At 58.6% G+C, this 14,548-nt stretch overlaps 1 protein-coding gene across 13 annotated transcripts in view; it reads right to left on the bottom strand.

The window, feature by feature from the left end:
- The window catches only part of DCTN1 (dynactin subunit 1), a 51,419-nt gene that overhangs the window by 7,833 nt on the left and 29,038 nt on the right, over positions 1-14,548 (bottom strand). For 6 of the 13 annotated variants that reach the window (XM_039723359.1, XM_039723332.1, XM_039723325.1 and 3 more), the window contains 15 exons: positions 14,059-14,263; positions 13,377-13,455; positions 12,705-12,864; positions 10,975-11,079; positions 10,288-10,479; positions 9,582-9,698; positions 8,766-8,918; positions 7,295-7,455; positions 6,010-6,178; positions 5,523-5,591; positions 5,050-5,112; positions 3,088-3,237; positions 2,228-2,389; positions 529-660; positions 275-403 (listed from right to left, as the gene is read on the bottom strand). In XM_039723359.1, coding sequence (XP_039579293.1) covers positions 275-403; positions 529-660; positions 2,228-2,389; positions 3,088-3,237; positions 5,050-5,112; positions 5,523-5,591; positions 6,010-6,178; positions 7,295-7,455; positions 8,766-8,918; positions 9,582-9,698; positions 10,288-10,479; positions 10,975-11,079; positions 12,705-12,864; positions 13,377-13,455; positions 14,059-14,263 — 2,046 coding nt within the window. Of the gene's footprint in view, positions 1-274; positions 404-528; positions 661-2,227; positions 2,390-3,087; positions 3,238-3,983; positions 4,047-5,049; positions 5,113-5,522; positions 5,592-6,009; positions 6,179-7,294; positions 7,456-8,765; positions 8,919-9,581; positions 9,699-10,287; positions 10,480-10,974; positions 11,080-11,633; positions 11,739-12,704; positions 12,865-13,376; positions 13,456-14,058; positions 14,264-14,548 lie in introns of all 13 variants that reach the window. The other 7 variants (XM_039723368.1, XM_039723350.1, XM_039723340.1 and 4 more) reach the window with 2 other exon arrangements.

The raw sequence follows: 14,548 nt of genomic DNA on the forward strand, positions 1-14,548 counted from the left end.
GGGGGAGGGGGGAGGGGGGGGTGGGGATCGGTGAGGGACGGGCAGGGATGGGTGAGGGACAGGCAGGGATGGGCAGGGATCAGTGAGGGACAGGCAGGGATGGGGGAGGGATGGGCAGGGATCAGTGAGGGATGGGCAGGGATGGGTGAGGGACGGGCAGGGATGGGTGAGGGACGGGCAGGGATGGGTGAGGGACAGGCAGGGATGGGGGAGGGACAGGCAGGAATTGCTGAGGAGGAGCCAGGAAGGCAGGGAGCAGTGAGGAACACCTCACCTTGATCTTGAGGGACTTCTTCAGCTCCTTGATGACCGTCTCCCTGTCCTCCAGCTTCAGCCCCAGCCCTTCAGCATCCGTGATCTCTGCCCGGAGCGCGGCCGCCCGGAGCTCTGCTGGAGGTGTGGGCTGGACCAGCAGGACAATCGGGATTTTAGGAAGAATCCCAGACACCCCAGCTGCCCAAGTCCCCGTGCTGGTCACCCACAGCCTGCTGGTGACCGTGGCTGGTGACAGAATAGAGCCCAGCCCACCTTGTTCTGCGGGCGGTCGGCGTCGTACTCGCCCTCCTGCATGGCCGTGGCCATCTTGTTCATGGTGGCCATGAGGATGCTGCAGGACTGGCGCAGGCACTCGTAGGGATTGATGCCCTGGGAGCCGTAAATCTGGGAAGGACAGAAGGACCTGGATGGTGGCCTTGGGCTGGGCTGACAGCCCCCAGCCCACATCCCACAACTGGTGTTTCCCTCTGATGTTTAAGGATGTCCCTCTGATGCTTAAGGATCTCTCCCTGACGTTTCAGGGTGTCCCTCTGATGTTTAAAATGCCCCTCTGATATTTAAGATATTCCTCTGATGGTTAAGGATGTCCCTCTGAGGGTTAAATATTTTCCTCTGATGATTAAGGTGTTCCTCTGATGGTTAAGGATGTTTCTCTGATTTTTAAGGATGTCCATCTGGTGTTTAAGATGTCCCTCTGACATTTAAGGATGTCTCCCTGATGTTTAAGGGTATCCCTCTGATGTTTAAGGGTATTCCTCTGATGTTTAAGGTGTTCCTCTGATAGTTAAGGATGTTTCTCTGATTTTTAAGGATGTCCCTCTGGTGTTTAAGAATCATCCTTAAAATCCACATCCAACACAAAACCTTCACTTCCATCAACAAATCCAACCAACAAAATGCAAAAAAATCCACACACAACAATCCCAGTAACACCAAACAGAAGGGGACGATTTACACAAAACCCACCCCTTGTTCCTTCACCATAATTACACCAAAATCAGCACAAAATCCAGAGACAGCACATCCACTGTGTGCAGGGAAAGAGGTGGAAAAGGCTCTGGAGAGCTGAGGGGGCTCAGCCTGGAGAAAAGGAGGCTCGGGGGGGACCTTTCCTCTCTCTACAAGAATTCCCCATGATCGTTCCACCCTATGGAATGTGGGAATATGGATGGGACACCCCAGCACACCTGGCAAAACCCCAGCACAGATCAGAGATCAGGGAGACCATGAAGTCTCAGGGACAGCACAGGGCAAGGCACTCTGCACATGTGGCATTCCCTGGCCATGTTCCACCTGGGAATGGTGGGAAGGGTGCCCCACATGGGAATGGTGAAGGATGCCCCACCTGGGAATGGTGGGAGGGATGTTCTAGCTGGGAATGGTGAGGACATCCCACCTGGGAATGGTGGGAAGGATATGCCACTTGGGAATGGTGGGGAAGGATGTTCCAGCTGGGAATGGTGGCAAGGATGTTCTACCTGGGAATGGTGAAGGATGGGAAGACCATCCCACCTGAGAATGGTGAAGGATGTTCCATGTGGGAATGGTGAAGGATGCCCCACCTGGGAATAGCGGGAAGGGTGTTCCACCTGGGCATGGTGGGAAGGATGCCCACCTGGGGATGTGAAGGATGCCCACCTGGGAATGGTGGGAATAATGTCCCACCTGGAAATGGCAAAGGCTGCCCACCTGGGAATGGTGAAGGCTGCCCACCTGGGGATGGTGGGAAGGACATCCCACCTGGGAATGGTGAAGGATGTTCCAGCTGGGAATGGTGGGAATAATATCCCACCTGGAAATGGTGAAGGATGTTCCAGCTGGGAATGGTGGGAAGGCTGCCCAATCCCACCTGGGCATGGTGGGAAGGACATCCCACCTGGGAATGGTGAAGGATATCCCACCTGGGCATGGTGGGAAGGACATCCCCCCTGGGGCTGGGAAGGCTGCCCACCTGCTCGCTGACTTTGAAGGCCAGCTCCTCGAGGCGCGGGGCCGGCAGCCCCTCGTTCTCGGCCAGCGGCGCGATCAGCTGCGCCCCGGCCGCCGCCACCTCCTGCAGCACGGCCACCACCCACGTCAGGTGCTTGCGGCACTCCAGCAGCGTGTCCGACACCTGGCAGGGCACAGCGGGAATGGCACGGACACGTGGGCGCCTGCAGTCCACACGTGCCCCGGGATCGTCACCAGGATTGGGGGAAATAAGGGGAAGACGGAGGGAAACGGGTCCTGGGTGTGAATCCAGGTCTCCATCGGAGATGGGAACACAAAATCCCTCCATTGTGTCCAGGGAAGGAGCCCCAGGAGAGGCTGAGGGAGCTGGAAAGGGGCTCAGCCTGGAGCAAAGGAGGCTCAGGGGGACCTTGTGGCTCTGCACAGCTCCTGACAGGAGGGGACAGCCAGGGGGTGGATTTGGGATCTTATCCCAGGGAACAGGGACAGGAGGAAAGGAACGGCCTCAGGCTGTGCCAGGTTGGATATTGGGAAAATTCCTCCTGGGAAGGGCTGTCCAACCTGGCACAGCTGCCCAGGACAGAGGGAAGTCCCCGTCCCTGGGGGGATTTAACATCCACGTGGATGTGGCACTTGGGGACGTGGTCAGAGATGGCCTCGGCAGTGCTGGGGCATGGCTGGACTCGGGGATCTCCGAGGGATTTTCCAACCTAAACCAATCCCTGATCCCACAATCCCAGCTCAGCTTGCACCACCTCCCTCTGCCCTGAGCTGCTGCCCAGCCTCCCTGGGGTGTTTGCTGCCAGCCCAGTGCACCCCACAGCTCCCGTTTGTGCCTGAGGGGTGTCCCTGTCCCCTCACCTGCGCTCCGAAGCCCAGGGCCGCCGGAATTCCCGGCGCGTCCGTGCCCGGCATGCGGCGCCGGATCTTCTTGCAGAACTGGCGGATGTCGCTGCACGACGTCTCCAGGTCCTTGAGCAGGATGGCCAGGTCGGCCGCCTCCTGCCCGGCCTGGGGACACACAGGGACCTCAGAGGGACACGGGGACACAGAGGGGAACAGGGACAGAGGGACTTAGAGGGATCTCAGAGGGACATGGGGACACAGGAACATGGGGACACAGAGGGACCTTAGAGAGAGGGACCTCAGAGGGACATGGGAACACAGGGACATGGGGACACAGAGGGACCTTAGAGAGAGGGACCTCAGAGGGACATGGGAACACAGGGACATGGGGACACAGAGGGACCTTAGAGAGAGGGACCTCAGAGGGACATGGGGACACAGGGACTGTAGACAGAGGGACATCAGAAGGTCACAGGGAGAGTGAGGGACATGGAGGGACCTCAGAGGGACACAGGGAGAGAGAGGGACCTTAGAGAGACATGGGAACACAAAGGGACCTTAGAGAGAGGGACCTCAGAGGGACATGGGAACACAGGGACATGGGGACACAGAGGGACCTTAGAGAGAGGGACCTCAGAGGGACATGGGAACACAGAGGAACTGTAGACAGAAGGACCTCAGAAGGTCACAGGGAGAGAAAGGGACATGGAGGGACCTCAGAGGGACACAGAGGGACAAGGGGACACAGAGGGACCTTAAGCAGAGAGAGCTCTGACAGACACAGGGACAGAGAGGGACCTCAGAGGGACATGAGAGACAGGGAAGGATCTAAGACAGAGGGACATGGGGACAGCAGGAAGCTGGCATGTGCCCAGCCATCCTGGCAGGTGCCACCTGGAGGAAGATCCTACCTGGAGGAAGGCCCGCAGCCGGCACACCTCCACCCCCATGCAGTCCAAGGCACTCTGGGTGAACTGTGGGCACAGGCATGGGGACCCTCAGCACAAGAGAGGGACCTTAGAGAGACATGGGAACACAAAGGGACCTTAGAGAGAGGGACCTCAGAGGGACATGGGAACACAGGGACATGGGGACACAGAGGGACCTTAGAGAGAGGGACCTTAGAAGGACATGGGGACACAGAGGAAATGTAGACAGAAGGACCTCAGAAGGTCACAGGGAGAGAAAGGGACATGGAGGGACCTCAGAGGGACACAGAGGGACAAGGGGACACACCTGGAGGATAAGCAGAGAGAGCTCTGACAGACACAGGGACAGAGAGGGACCTCAGAGGGACATGAGAGACAGGGAAGGATCTAAGACAGAGGGACATGGGGACAGCAGGAAGCTGGCATGTGCCCAGCCATCCTGGCAGGTGCCACCTGGAGGAAGATCCTACCTGGAGGAAGCTCCTACCTGGAGGAAGATCCTACCTGGAGGAAGATCCTACCTGGAGGAAGATCCTACCTGGAGGAAGATCCTACCTGGAGGAAGATCCTACCTGGAGGAAGGCCCGCAGCCGGCACACCTCCACCCCCATGCAGTCCAAGGCACTCTGGGTGAACTGTGGGCACAGGCATGGGGACCCTCAGCACAGGGACAGGGACAGGAGGGGTCCCAGGGCACACTGGGGCTTCAGTCCCAGGAATTCCAGCATGGACCCTGCCACCACCCCAGGATTTTCAGGAGCAGGGGAAGGGGCTGAGGCAGTCAGGCTATTCTTGGTCTGTTTTGGTTTTATCCAGGGGTGCAGGATGCTGGTTCTTCCCTTGGGAAATCTGACAGACACAGGGACAGAGAGGGACCTCAGAGGGACATGAGAGACAGGGAAGGATCTCAGACAGAGGGACAAGAAGGGATCTAAGACAGAGGGCCATGGGGACAGCAGGAAGCTGGCATGTGCCCAGCCATCCTGGCAGGTGCCACCTGGAGGAAGATCCTACCTGGAGGAAGCTCCTACCTGGAGGAAGCTCCTACCTGGAGGAAGGCCCGCAGCCGGCACACCTCCACCCCCATGCAGTCCAAGGCACTCTGGGTGAACTGTGGGCACAGGCATGGGGACCCTCAGCACAGGGACAGGGACAGGACGGGTCCCAGGGCACACTGGGGCTTCAGTCCCAGGAATTCCAGCATGGACCCTGCCACCACCCCAGGATTTTCAGGAGCAGGGGAAGGGGCTGAGGCAGTCAGGCTATTCTTGGTCTGTTTTGGTTTTATCCAGGGGTGCAGGATGCTGGTTCTTCCCTTGGGAAATCCGGGATACAACCCCCACCCTGAGACAGGAGCATCTCCACATTCCCATTCCTGCTCTTCTCATCCCCATGTCCCCACTCCCTGACCCCAGGGCCACCACTGGGGAAGAGTGGCAGCAGGGACATCTCCCCTCCCACAGGGATCCTGGGGGACACCAAGGTGGAAAAGAGGGATCGGGGAAGGCTGTCCCCACTCACCTTGATGTGGTCAGCCAGCTGCAGGGTGCAGTCCTCAGCCTGGTCAGCCAGGTGGATGCTGTACAGGTGCTGTGGGAACGGCAGGATCAGCATCCGCATGGAAAAATCCAATGTGGGAACACTCAAAAAAACCCCAAATTTTGAGGGTTTGGACCATTTTTTAAATGGAAGTAACAACAGTGCCCTAAAAGAGCTGGGGGTGCTTAATTCCACAGGAGAGCAGTGAGGAAGGGAAGGGAAGGGAAGGGAAGGGAAGGGAAGGGAAGGGAAGGAAAGGAAAGGAAAGGAAAGGAAAGGAAAGGAAAGGAAAGGAAAGGAAAGGAAAGGAAAGGAAAGGAAAGGAAAGGAACCACATCCCACAAGGACACAGAGCAGGGGACACAGCCATGGTCACCTGGGTGACAACACCCAAAGGAAAGAGCTAAATGCCAGCTGATCCATGTCCAGCAGCTGAGGTGGCACCTGTCCCCAGTGTCCCCAGCCCCACCTGGTAGTACTTGATGGCTTTGGTGAGCGGCTCCACGTTGACGGTCTCGTCCAGCTGGTCCTTGTGGAGCAGCTCGATCAGGAAGTCCAGGGAGCGCTCGTGGACGCTCATCTCGGGGTACAGGGTCCCCACCTTCTTGTACACCTCCACACTGCAGCGGTTCAGGGCCCTGAGGGGACAGGGACAAGGGGCTGGGGGCATCTCCGGGCAGGACGTGGGAAATCAGAGCCCTGAGGCACTGCTGGCCTGGGGCCAGGGACACGGCCGTGACCTGGCTGGGGCTGGAGCTCCTTCCCTGGGGGTTCATGGAGATGTGACCCCTCACAAGGGAAGAAGGGGATCCTGCTGCTTCTTTGCAGCCTGGCTCCCAAAATTCCTTCAGGTGTCACCTCTTGGGAAGGACACACAGAGGTCACAGAGGAGGGGATCCTGCTGCTTTTTTCTAGACTGGCTCCCAAAATTCCTCCATGTTTCACCTCTTGAGAAGGAGAAGGGGAACCCAGCCTTCTTCTCTAGCCTGGATCCCAAAATTCCTTCCCACGTCACCCTTTGGGAAGGACATGGAGAGGTCACAGAGAAGGGAATCCTGCTGGCTTTTTCTAGACTGGCTCCCAAAATTCCTTCAGGTGTCACCTCTTGGGAAGGACACACAGAGGTCACAGAGAAGGGGATCTTCATAAGGTTATAAAGGGATCCCACTGCTTTTTTCTAGCCTGGCTCCCAAAATCCCTTCCCAAGTCACCCTTTGAGAGGGACACTGAGAGGTCATGGAGAAGATCCTCACAAGGGAATAAGGGGATTCTGCTGTTTTTCTCTAGCCTGGCTCCCAAAATCCCTTCCCAAGTCACACTTTGAGAGGGACACAAAGTCATGGAGAAGGAGATCCTCACAGGGGAATAAGGGGATTCTGCTGTTTTTCTCTAGCCTGGCTCCCAAAATCCCTCCCCATGTCACCCTCTGAGAGGGACACTGACAGGTCATGGAGAAAGAAAACCCAGAGCTTTTTTCCAGCTTGGCTCCCCAGATCCCATGTGATCTCTTGAGGGACACAGAGAGGTCATGGTGAAAGGGATCCCACTGATTTTTTTTTTCTCTTTTTTCTTTTTTCCTAGCCCAGCTCCCAAAATCCCTTCCCACGCCATCCCTTGGGAAGGACACACAAGGAGGCTCACAGAGAAATGACCCCATGGCAAGGCCATAAAAGCGACCCCACCACCCTTTCCCAGCCCGGCTCCCCAGATCCCCGGAACAGAGGGAGGGAGGGAGGGAAGGGGCGGGCACTCACTGCTCGTATTTGTGGAGCGTGGCCTGGAGCAGGCTCAGGGAATAGACGAGGCCGGCGGCGAAGCTGAGCTGTTCCCCCGGGGCTCCGCGCAGCCCCGCCCGCTCCGCGCAGCTCTCGCTCAGCTCGAACCTCTCCTGCGCCTGTTTGCTGATCAGCTCGGCCTGGGGGGACAGGGAAATCCTTCAGGGCATCCCATGCTTCCCTGCTGGGTCCTGCTGAGCCGTGGGGAACAGCCCCTGCAGCCCCAAAAAGTGACCTGTCCTTGCAAAGTGGCCACTGAGCGCTCTCACTGCTGAGTCACCACCCCTGGCTGCTTCCTCCCCTTCCCTTCTCCCAGACCATTTAATAATCATGGAATTGTGGAATTATTTAGGTTGGAAAAGACCCTTAAGAGCACCAAGTCTAACTGTTCACCCAGCACCACCACTGACCATGTCCCCAAGTGCCACATCCACAGAGCTGGGAAATGCCCCCAGGGATGGGCACTCCACACTGCCCTGAGCCACATCCACAGAGCTGGGAAATCCCTCAGGGATGGGCACTCCACACTGCCCTGAGCCACATCCACAGAGCTGTTAAATGCCCCCAGGGATGGGCACTCCACACTGCCCTGAGCGACATCCACAGAGCTCGTAAATTCTTCAGGGATGGGCACTCCACACTGCCCTGAGCGACATCCACAGAGCTCGTAAATTCTTCAGGGATGGGCACTCCACACTGCCCTGAGCGACATCCACAGAGCTCGTAAATTCTTCAGGGATGGGCACTCCACACTGCCCTGAGCGACATCCACAGAGCTCGTAAATTCTTCAGGGATGGGCACTCCACACTGCCCTGAGCGACATCCACAGAGCTCGTAAATTCTTCAGGGATGGGCACTCCACACTGCCCTGAGCGACATCCACAGAGCTCGTAAATTCTTCAGGGATGGGCACTCCACACTGCCCTGAGCGACATCCACAGAGCTCGTAAATTCTTCAGGGATGGGCACTCCACACTGCCCTGAGCGACATCCACAGAGCTCGTAAATTCTTCAGGGATGGGCACTCCACACTGCCCTGAGCGACATCCACAGAGCTCGTAAATTCTTCAGGGATGGGCACTCCACACTGCCCTGAGCGACATCCACAGAGCTCGTAAATTCTTCAGGGATGGGCACTCCACACTGCCCTGAGCGACATCCACAGAGCTCGTAAATTCTTCAGGGATGGGCACTCCACACTGCCCTGAGCCACATCCACAGAGCTCGTAAATTCTTCAGGGATGGGCACTCCACACTGCCCTGAGCAGCTGTGCCAGCTGTGGACAACCCTTTCCAGAAGGAATTTTCCCAATATCCCACAAGAACCCCTCCAGGGATGGCAACTCCAGTCACTCCAGAACCTTGGGAAGCTCTCCAGCAGCAAACAGCCCAAATCCCCAATTCCCCTGGGGCCAAAGGAGTGGTTTGGCAGCCAGGGGCTCTGCCCACCTTGCAGATGAGGCGTGGGATGAGCAGCAGCACCAGGACGCAGTCGTGGTCGCCGCCGTGCCGCAGGAAGCTGTCGGGCATGAAGGAGGTGAGGAGGGACACGTGGCGGTTGGCCTGCTGCACTTCCATCTGCCGCAGCTCCATCTCGATGGCCTGAGGGACACCCAGTCACCCGGCTGCTCCGGAGCCTCCCCGGCACAGCCCGCCTCAGGGGATCACTCATGGCACCCTGTTCCTTGGGGAATGCCCCAAGGCCTGTCTGGGATCTCCCATTGTCACCCTGTGCCACCTCCTCTATCCCAGGGTGCTCCAGCCTGGCCTTGGGCACGTCCAGGGGTGGGGTAGGCAGAGTTTATCTGGGAAATCCCTTCCAGGGCCTCACCACCCTCACAGGGAAGAATTTTTTCCCAATATCCCATCTCAATCTCTACTTTTCCAGTGGTAAGCCATTCCCTGTGTCCTGTGCCTCCATCTCTGTCCCCAGACCCTCTCCAGCTCTCCTGGAGCCCCTTTAGGTCCTGGAAGGGGCTCTGAGCTCTCCCCAGAGCCTTCCCTTCTCCAGGGGAACATTCCCAGCTCTCCCAGCCTGACTCCAGAGCAGAAGGGCTCCAAAATCCTGGAATGGTTTGGGTTGGAAGGACCTTAAAGCCCATCTCATTCCACCCGACACCTCCCACCAGCCCAGGTTGCTCCATGCGCTGTCCAACCCAGCTTTGGGACACTTCCAGGGATCCAGGGACAGCCACAACTCTGGGAATACCCTGGAGCCAGTCCCAGAGTATGGATAAGCCCATCCAGGTCTCCTGCTGGCCCTACCTTGGCGTGAGCTTTTGTCTCTGCAAATTTGATCTTGAAGTCGAACATCTCTGGGGGCGGCTGCTGCTGCTTCTCTGCAGACGCTTCCTGCTGGCTCATCAGCTCCCGGTTCACGTCCTGGCCACAGGGACATGGGGACATGGGAACACGGAGATCAGGGACCCCACACCCCCAGCAAGCCTCTCCCCAAAGCTCCCAGCACCTCCTCCTCGGGGGGCTCCTTGTGCAACACCCAGTGAAGGTGGAGGGGAGGGAGAGGCACCGAGCGTGTCCCAGCCCAGGAATATCCACAGGCTCACTCCCCAGCTCCCTTCCCTGCCAGCAGACCTGAGCCCAGGGCTGGGACAGCCCCTACAGGGAAGAATGTTTTCCCAATATCCCATCTAAATCTCCACTTTACCAGTGGGGAGCCATTCCCTGCGTCCTGTCCCTCCAACCCTTGTCCCAAATCCCTCTCCAGCTCTCCTGGAGCCCCTTTAAGGCACTTAAAGGGGCTTTGAGATCTCCTTGAAGCCTTCATGGACATTCCCAGCTCTCTCAGCCTATCCCTGTAGGAGAAGGCCCTGGGAGATCCCTATGGAAGCTCCGCAAAGAACCCACTCAGCTCCAAGCCGTGCCCAGGGCACTCCCAGGGGATGCTCCCTCTGGCTCTCCTGGCCACCAGGTGAGCTCCAGGAGGAGCTGGAGGTGCCCCAGGGGGCCGCACCTGCAGGTGAGCCGTGAGCTCGCGGTACTTTTTGATGGTCTGCTGGTAGTCGGCCACGGTCTCCTGCGCGGCCTCCACGCGCTTCTCGGCCTCGCGCACGCGCGCCGTGGCCATGTCCAGCTGCTCCCGCAGCTCCAGCTCCGTCTCCCGGGCGTTCTCCTGCAGCTCGTCGTTCATCTCGTTCATGGCTTCCTGCAGGGAGGTGGCACCAGGGGAACAAAGTCACACGGTGTGGCTCGGATGTGTCCCAGTACTCTGGAGAGCTTCCTGAGCCCCTGGAGCAGCTGCTGTCCCAGGGAATTCTGGAGAGCTTCCCCAGCCCCTGGAGCAGCTGCTGTCCCGGGGAATTCTGGAGAGCTTCCCCAGCCCCTGGAGCAGCTGCTGTCCCGGGGAATTCTGGAGAGCTTCCCGAGCTCCCGGAGCAGCTGCTGTCCCGGGGAATTCTGGAGAGCTTCCCGAGCTCCCGGAGCAGCTGCTGTCCCGGGGAATTCTGGAGAGCTTCCCCAGCCCCTGGAGCAGCTGCTGTCCCGGGGAATTCTGGAGAGCTTCCCGAGCCCCTGGAGCAGCTGCTGTCCCAGGGAATTCTGGAGAGCTTCCCCAGCCCCTGGAGCAGCTGCTGTCCCGGGGAATTCTGGAGAGCTTCCCGAGCCCCTGGAGCAGCTGCTGTCCCGGGGAATTCTGCCTTACCAGGTCCCCGACGGTCTCACGCAGCTCCCGGACCTTCTCCTCCAGATCCAGGTTTCTCTCTGTCAGAGTCTCCACCATCTCCTCAGCACCCAGCGCTGCATCCACCTGCCAGGACACACACACATCACAATCCATCCCTGCACCAGGACACACATCCCAATCCACCCTCTGCCATCCCAATCCATCCCTGCCAGGACACACATCCCAATGCATCCCTGCCAGGACACACATCCCAATCCATCCCTGCCAGAACACACATCCCAATCCATCCATTCTGGAGAGCTTCCCCAGCCCCTGGAGCAGCTGCTGTCCCGGGGAATTCTGGAGAGCTTCCCCAGCCCCTGGAGCAGCTGCTGTCCCGGGGAATTCTGGAGAGCTTCCCCAGCCCCTGGAGCAGCTGCTGTCCCGGGGAATTCTGGAGAGCTTCCCCAGCCCCTGGAGCAGCTGCTGTCCCGGGGAATTCTGGAGAGCTTCCCCAGCCCCTGGAGCAGCTGCTGTCCCGGGGAATTCTGGAGAGCTTCCCCAGCCCCTGGAGCAGCTGCTGTCCCAGGGAATTCTGGAGAGCTTCCCCAGCCCCTGGAGCAGCTGCTGTCCCGGGGAATTCTGGAGAGCTTCCCGAGCCCCTGGAGCAGCTGCTGTCCCGGGGAATTCTGCCTTACCAGGTCCCCGACGGTCTCACGCAGCTCCCGGACCTTCTCCTCCAGATCCAGGTTTCTCTCTGTCAGAGTCTCCACCATCTCCTCAGCACCCAGCGCTGCGTCCACCTGCCAGGACACACACACATCGCAATCCATCCCTGCTCCAGGACACACATCGCAATCCACCCTCTGCCATCCCAATCCATCCCTGCCAGGGCACACATCCCAATCCATCCCTGCTCCAGGACACACATCGCAATCCACCCTCTGCCATCCCAATCCATCCCTGCCAGGGCACACATCCCAATCCATCCCTGCTCCAGGACACACATCGCAATCCACCCTCTGCCATCCCAATCCATCCCTGCCAGGGCACACATCCCAATCCATCCCTGCTCCAGGACACACATCGCAATCCACCCTCTGCCATCCCAATCCATCCCTGCCAGGGCACACATCCCAATCCATCCCTGCTCCAGGACACACATCGCAATCCACCCTCTGCCATCCCAATCCATCCCTGCCAGGGCACACATCCCAATCCATCCCTGCTCCAGGACACACATCGCAATCCACCCTCTGCCATCCCAATCCATCCCTGCCAGGGCACACATCCCAATCCATCCCTGCTCCAGGACACACATCGCAATCCACCCTCTGCCATCCCAATCCATCCCTGCCAGGGCACACATCCCAATCCATCCCTGCTCCAGGACACACATCGCAATCCACCCTCTGCCATCCCAATCCATCCCTGCCAGGACACACATCCCAATCCATCCATGTGCCAGGACACACATCCCAATCCATCCTTGCACCAGGACACACATCCCAATCCATCCCTGCCAGGACACACATCCCAGTCCATCCCTGCTCCAGGACACACATCCCAAATGCTCCAGGACACACTCCACCTCCAGGCAGAGCCCAGCACAGCCCTGCTGCTGGAACAGGGTTTGGAATTGGGGAATATGAGACCAGGAGTGTTGGTTCCTGCCGTGGGATCTCCAGGAGTCTCAATGCCCCGAATGTCCCCAAACTGCCCCAAATGTCCAGGAACATCCCAAATATCCCAGCCCAGCTGTCCCTCACCTGCTCCTTGAGCTCATCCACCGTCTTCTCCGCCTGCTTCACCTCCTCCTGCAGCTTCTCCCGCTGCTGCCGCAGCGACTCCAGCTCCGTGTTCTTCTTCTCCATCTGCTTCTGCAGCTTCACGTGCTCCTGTTTCTCCGAGGCGGACAAGTCCCGCATCCTGGGACAGCCCCAGCTCCTGTCAGGGCCAGCCCAGGAGCGCCTGGGCCCTCCCCAGAGCCCCTGCCTGCTCCAGGCAGGACAACGGAGCTCATCCATCCCCACCTGCCCCTCCCTGCTGGGGACATGAGCAACGTTCCCAAAATCCAGCTCATTTACACCAAGGGATGGGTGCCACCTGAACTTCTTGGCTGTGGATTCCCAAATAAAAAGCTCTTGAGCCCCAAGCCCTGGAAGGTGGGATCATCCAGGGAAAGGTGGATCCCAGGGCTGGGCAGGCTCTGGAGAACAGTGCTGGGATACTGAGTGAGGCATTCCATAGGGAATGATGGTCTGGAGTGGCTCATTGGCCCCATCCCCACCAATCCCCTGTGACAAGGGACTCTCCCTTCCCTGTGGATGCTTTAAGAGCTCAGCAAAGATCCCAGACATCAGCAGGAATGACATGGGCTGCTCCAGAGAAGGACTGGGATCACTGGGAAGGAATTTGGGGAAGCACAGGTGGGCTCCCACCTGACAAGAGCCTCCTTGAGCCTGGCGTTCTGCTCCTCCAGCTGTTTGACCTGGTAGCTGGATGCTGCTCCATCAGAGCCTGCAGAGGAAGGGAAGAATCAGAATCCCAGAATTCCAGACTGGTTTGGGTGGGAAGGGACCTTAAATGCCACCCATTCCCACCTCCTGACATGGGCAGGGACACCTTCCACTATCCCAGGGTGCTCCAAACCCCATCCAACCTGGCTTTGGACACTTCCAGGGATGGAGCAGCCTCAGCTTCTCTGGAAGAATTCATTCCAGGGCCTCAGGACCCTCACAAAGAATTCCTTCCCATTCTCCCACCTAACCCCACCCCTTCCCCATTCTCCAAGCTCGAAGTCCCTCTCCCTTCCCACCTTTCTCCTCAATCTCGTGCTTGAGGATCTCCAGGTCCATGGTGAGGTATTCCACCTTCTCCTTGAGGGAATCCACCTCCTGCTGCAGGGACTCTGCCCGCTCCTCAGCCATCTCCTTGTCCAGCGTGGCCATCTCGATGGCGTCGGCCGTGTCTGCCATCTCCTCCATGTACCTCTCCTTGGCTTCCAGGGCATCCTTGGCTTCCTGTGCTCAGGACCCTCACAGAGAAGAATTCCTTCCCATTCTCCCACCTAACCCCACCCCTTCCCCATTCTCCAAGCTCGAAGTCCCTCTCCCTTCCCACCTTTCTCCTCAATCTCGTGCTTGAGGATCTCCAGGTCCATGGTGAGGTATTCCACCTTCTCCTTGAGGGAATCCACCTCCTGCTGCAGGGACTCTGCCCGCTCCTCAGCCATCTCCTTGTCCAGCGTGGCCATCTCGATGGCGTCGGCCGTGTCTGCCATCTCCTCCATGTACCTCTCCTTGGCTTCCAGGGCATCCTTGGCTTCCTGTGGGCAGGCACAGCAGGTGAGGGGACCCCCCAAGTCTGGAGAGACCCCACAACAGCCCTCAGGAAAGTACTGATCCTCAAGGCTCTCCCAAATCCAGTGGGCACCGGGATATCTGGGATGGGAGGGGACAGCCCGGCGCTCCAGGGTGTCCCACGCCCCTCTTCCCTGCTCCACACCCAGAGAGCCTGGCAGGAGAACCATCTGCAGGTGAGGACAAAGGTAAGGAGACAGGGAATACTGGAGCAGACAGAGAAATCCCTGGGGAAAGAAACCAGGAATCCA

Source organism: Passer montanus, unplaced genomic scaffold (genome assembly GCF_014805655.1).
Source record: "Passer montanus isolate IOZ18808 unplaced genomic scaffold, ASM1480565v1 scaffold109, whole genome shotgun sequence".
NCBI classification, from domain to species: Eukaryota; Metazoa; Chordata; class Aves; order Passeriformes; family Passeridae; genus Passer; species Passer montanus.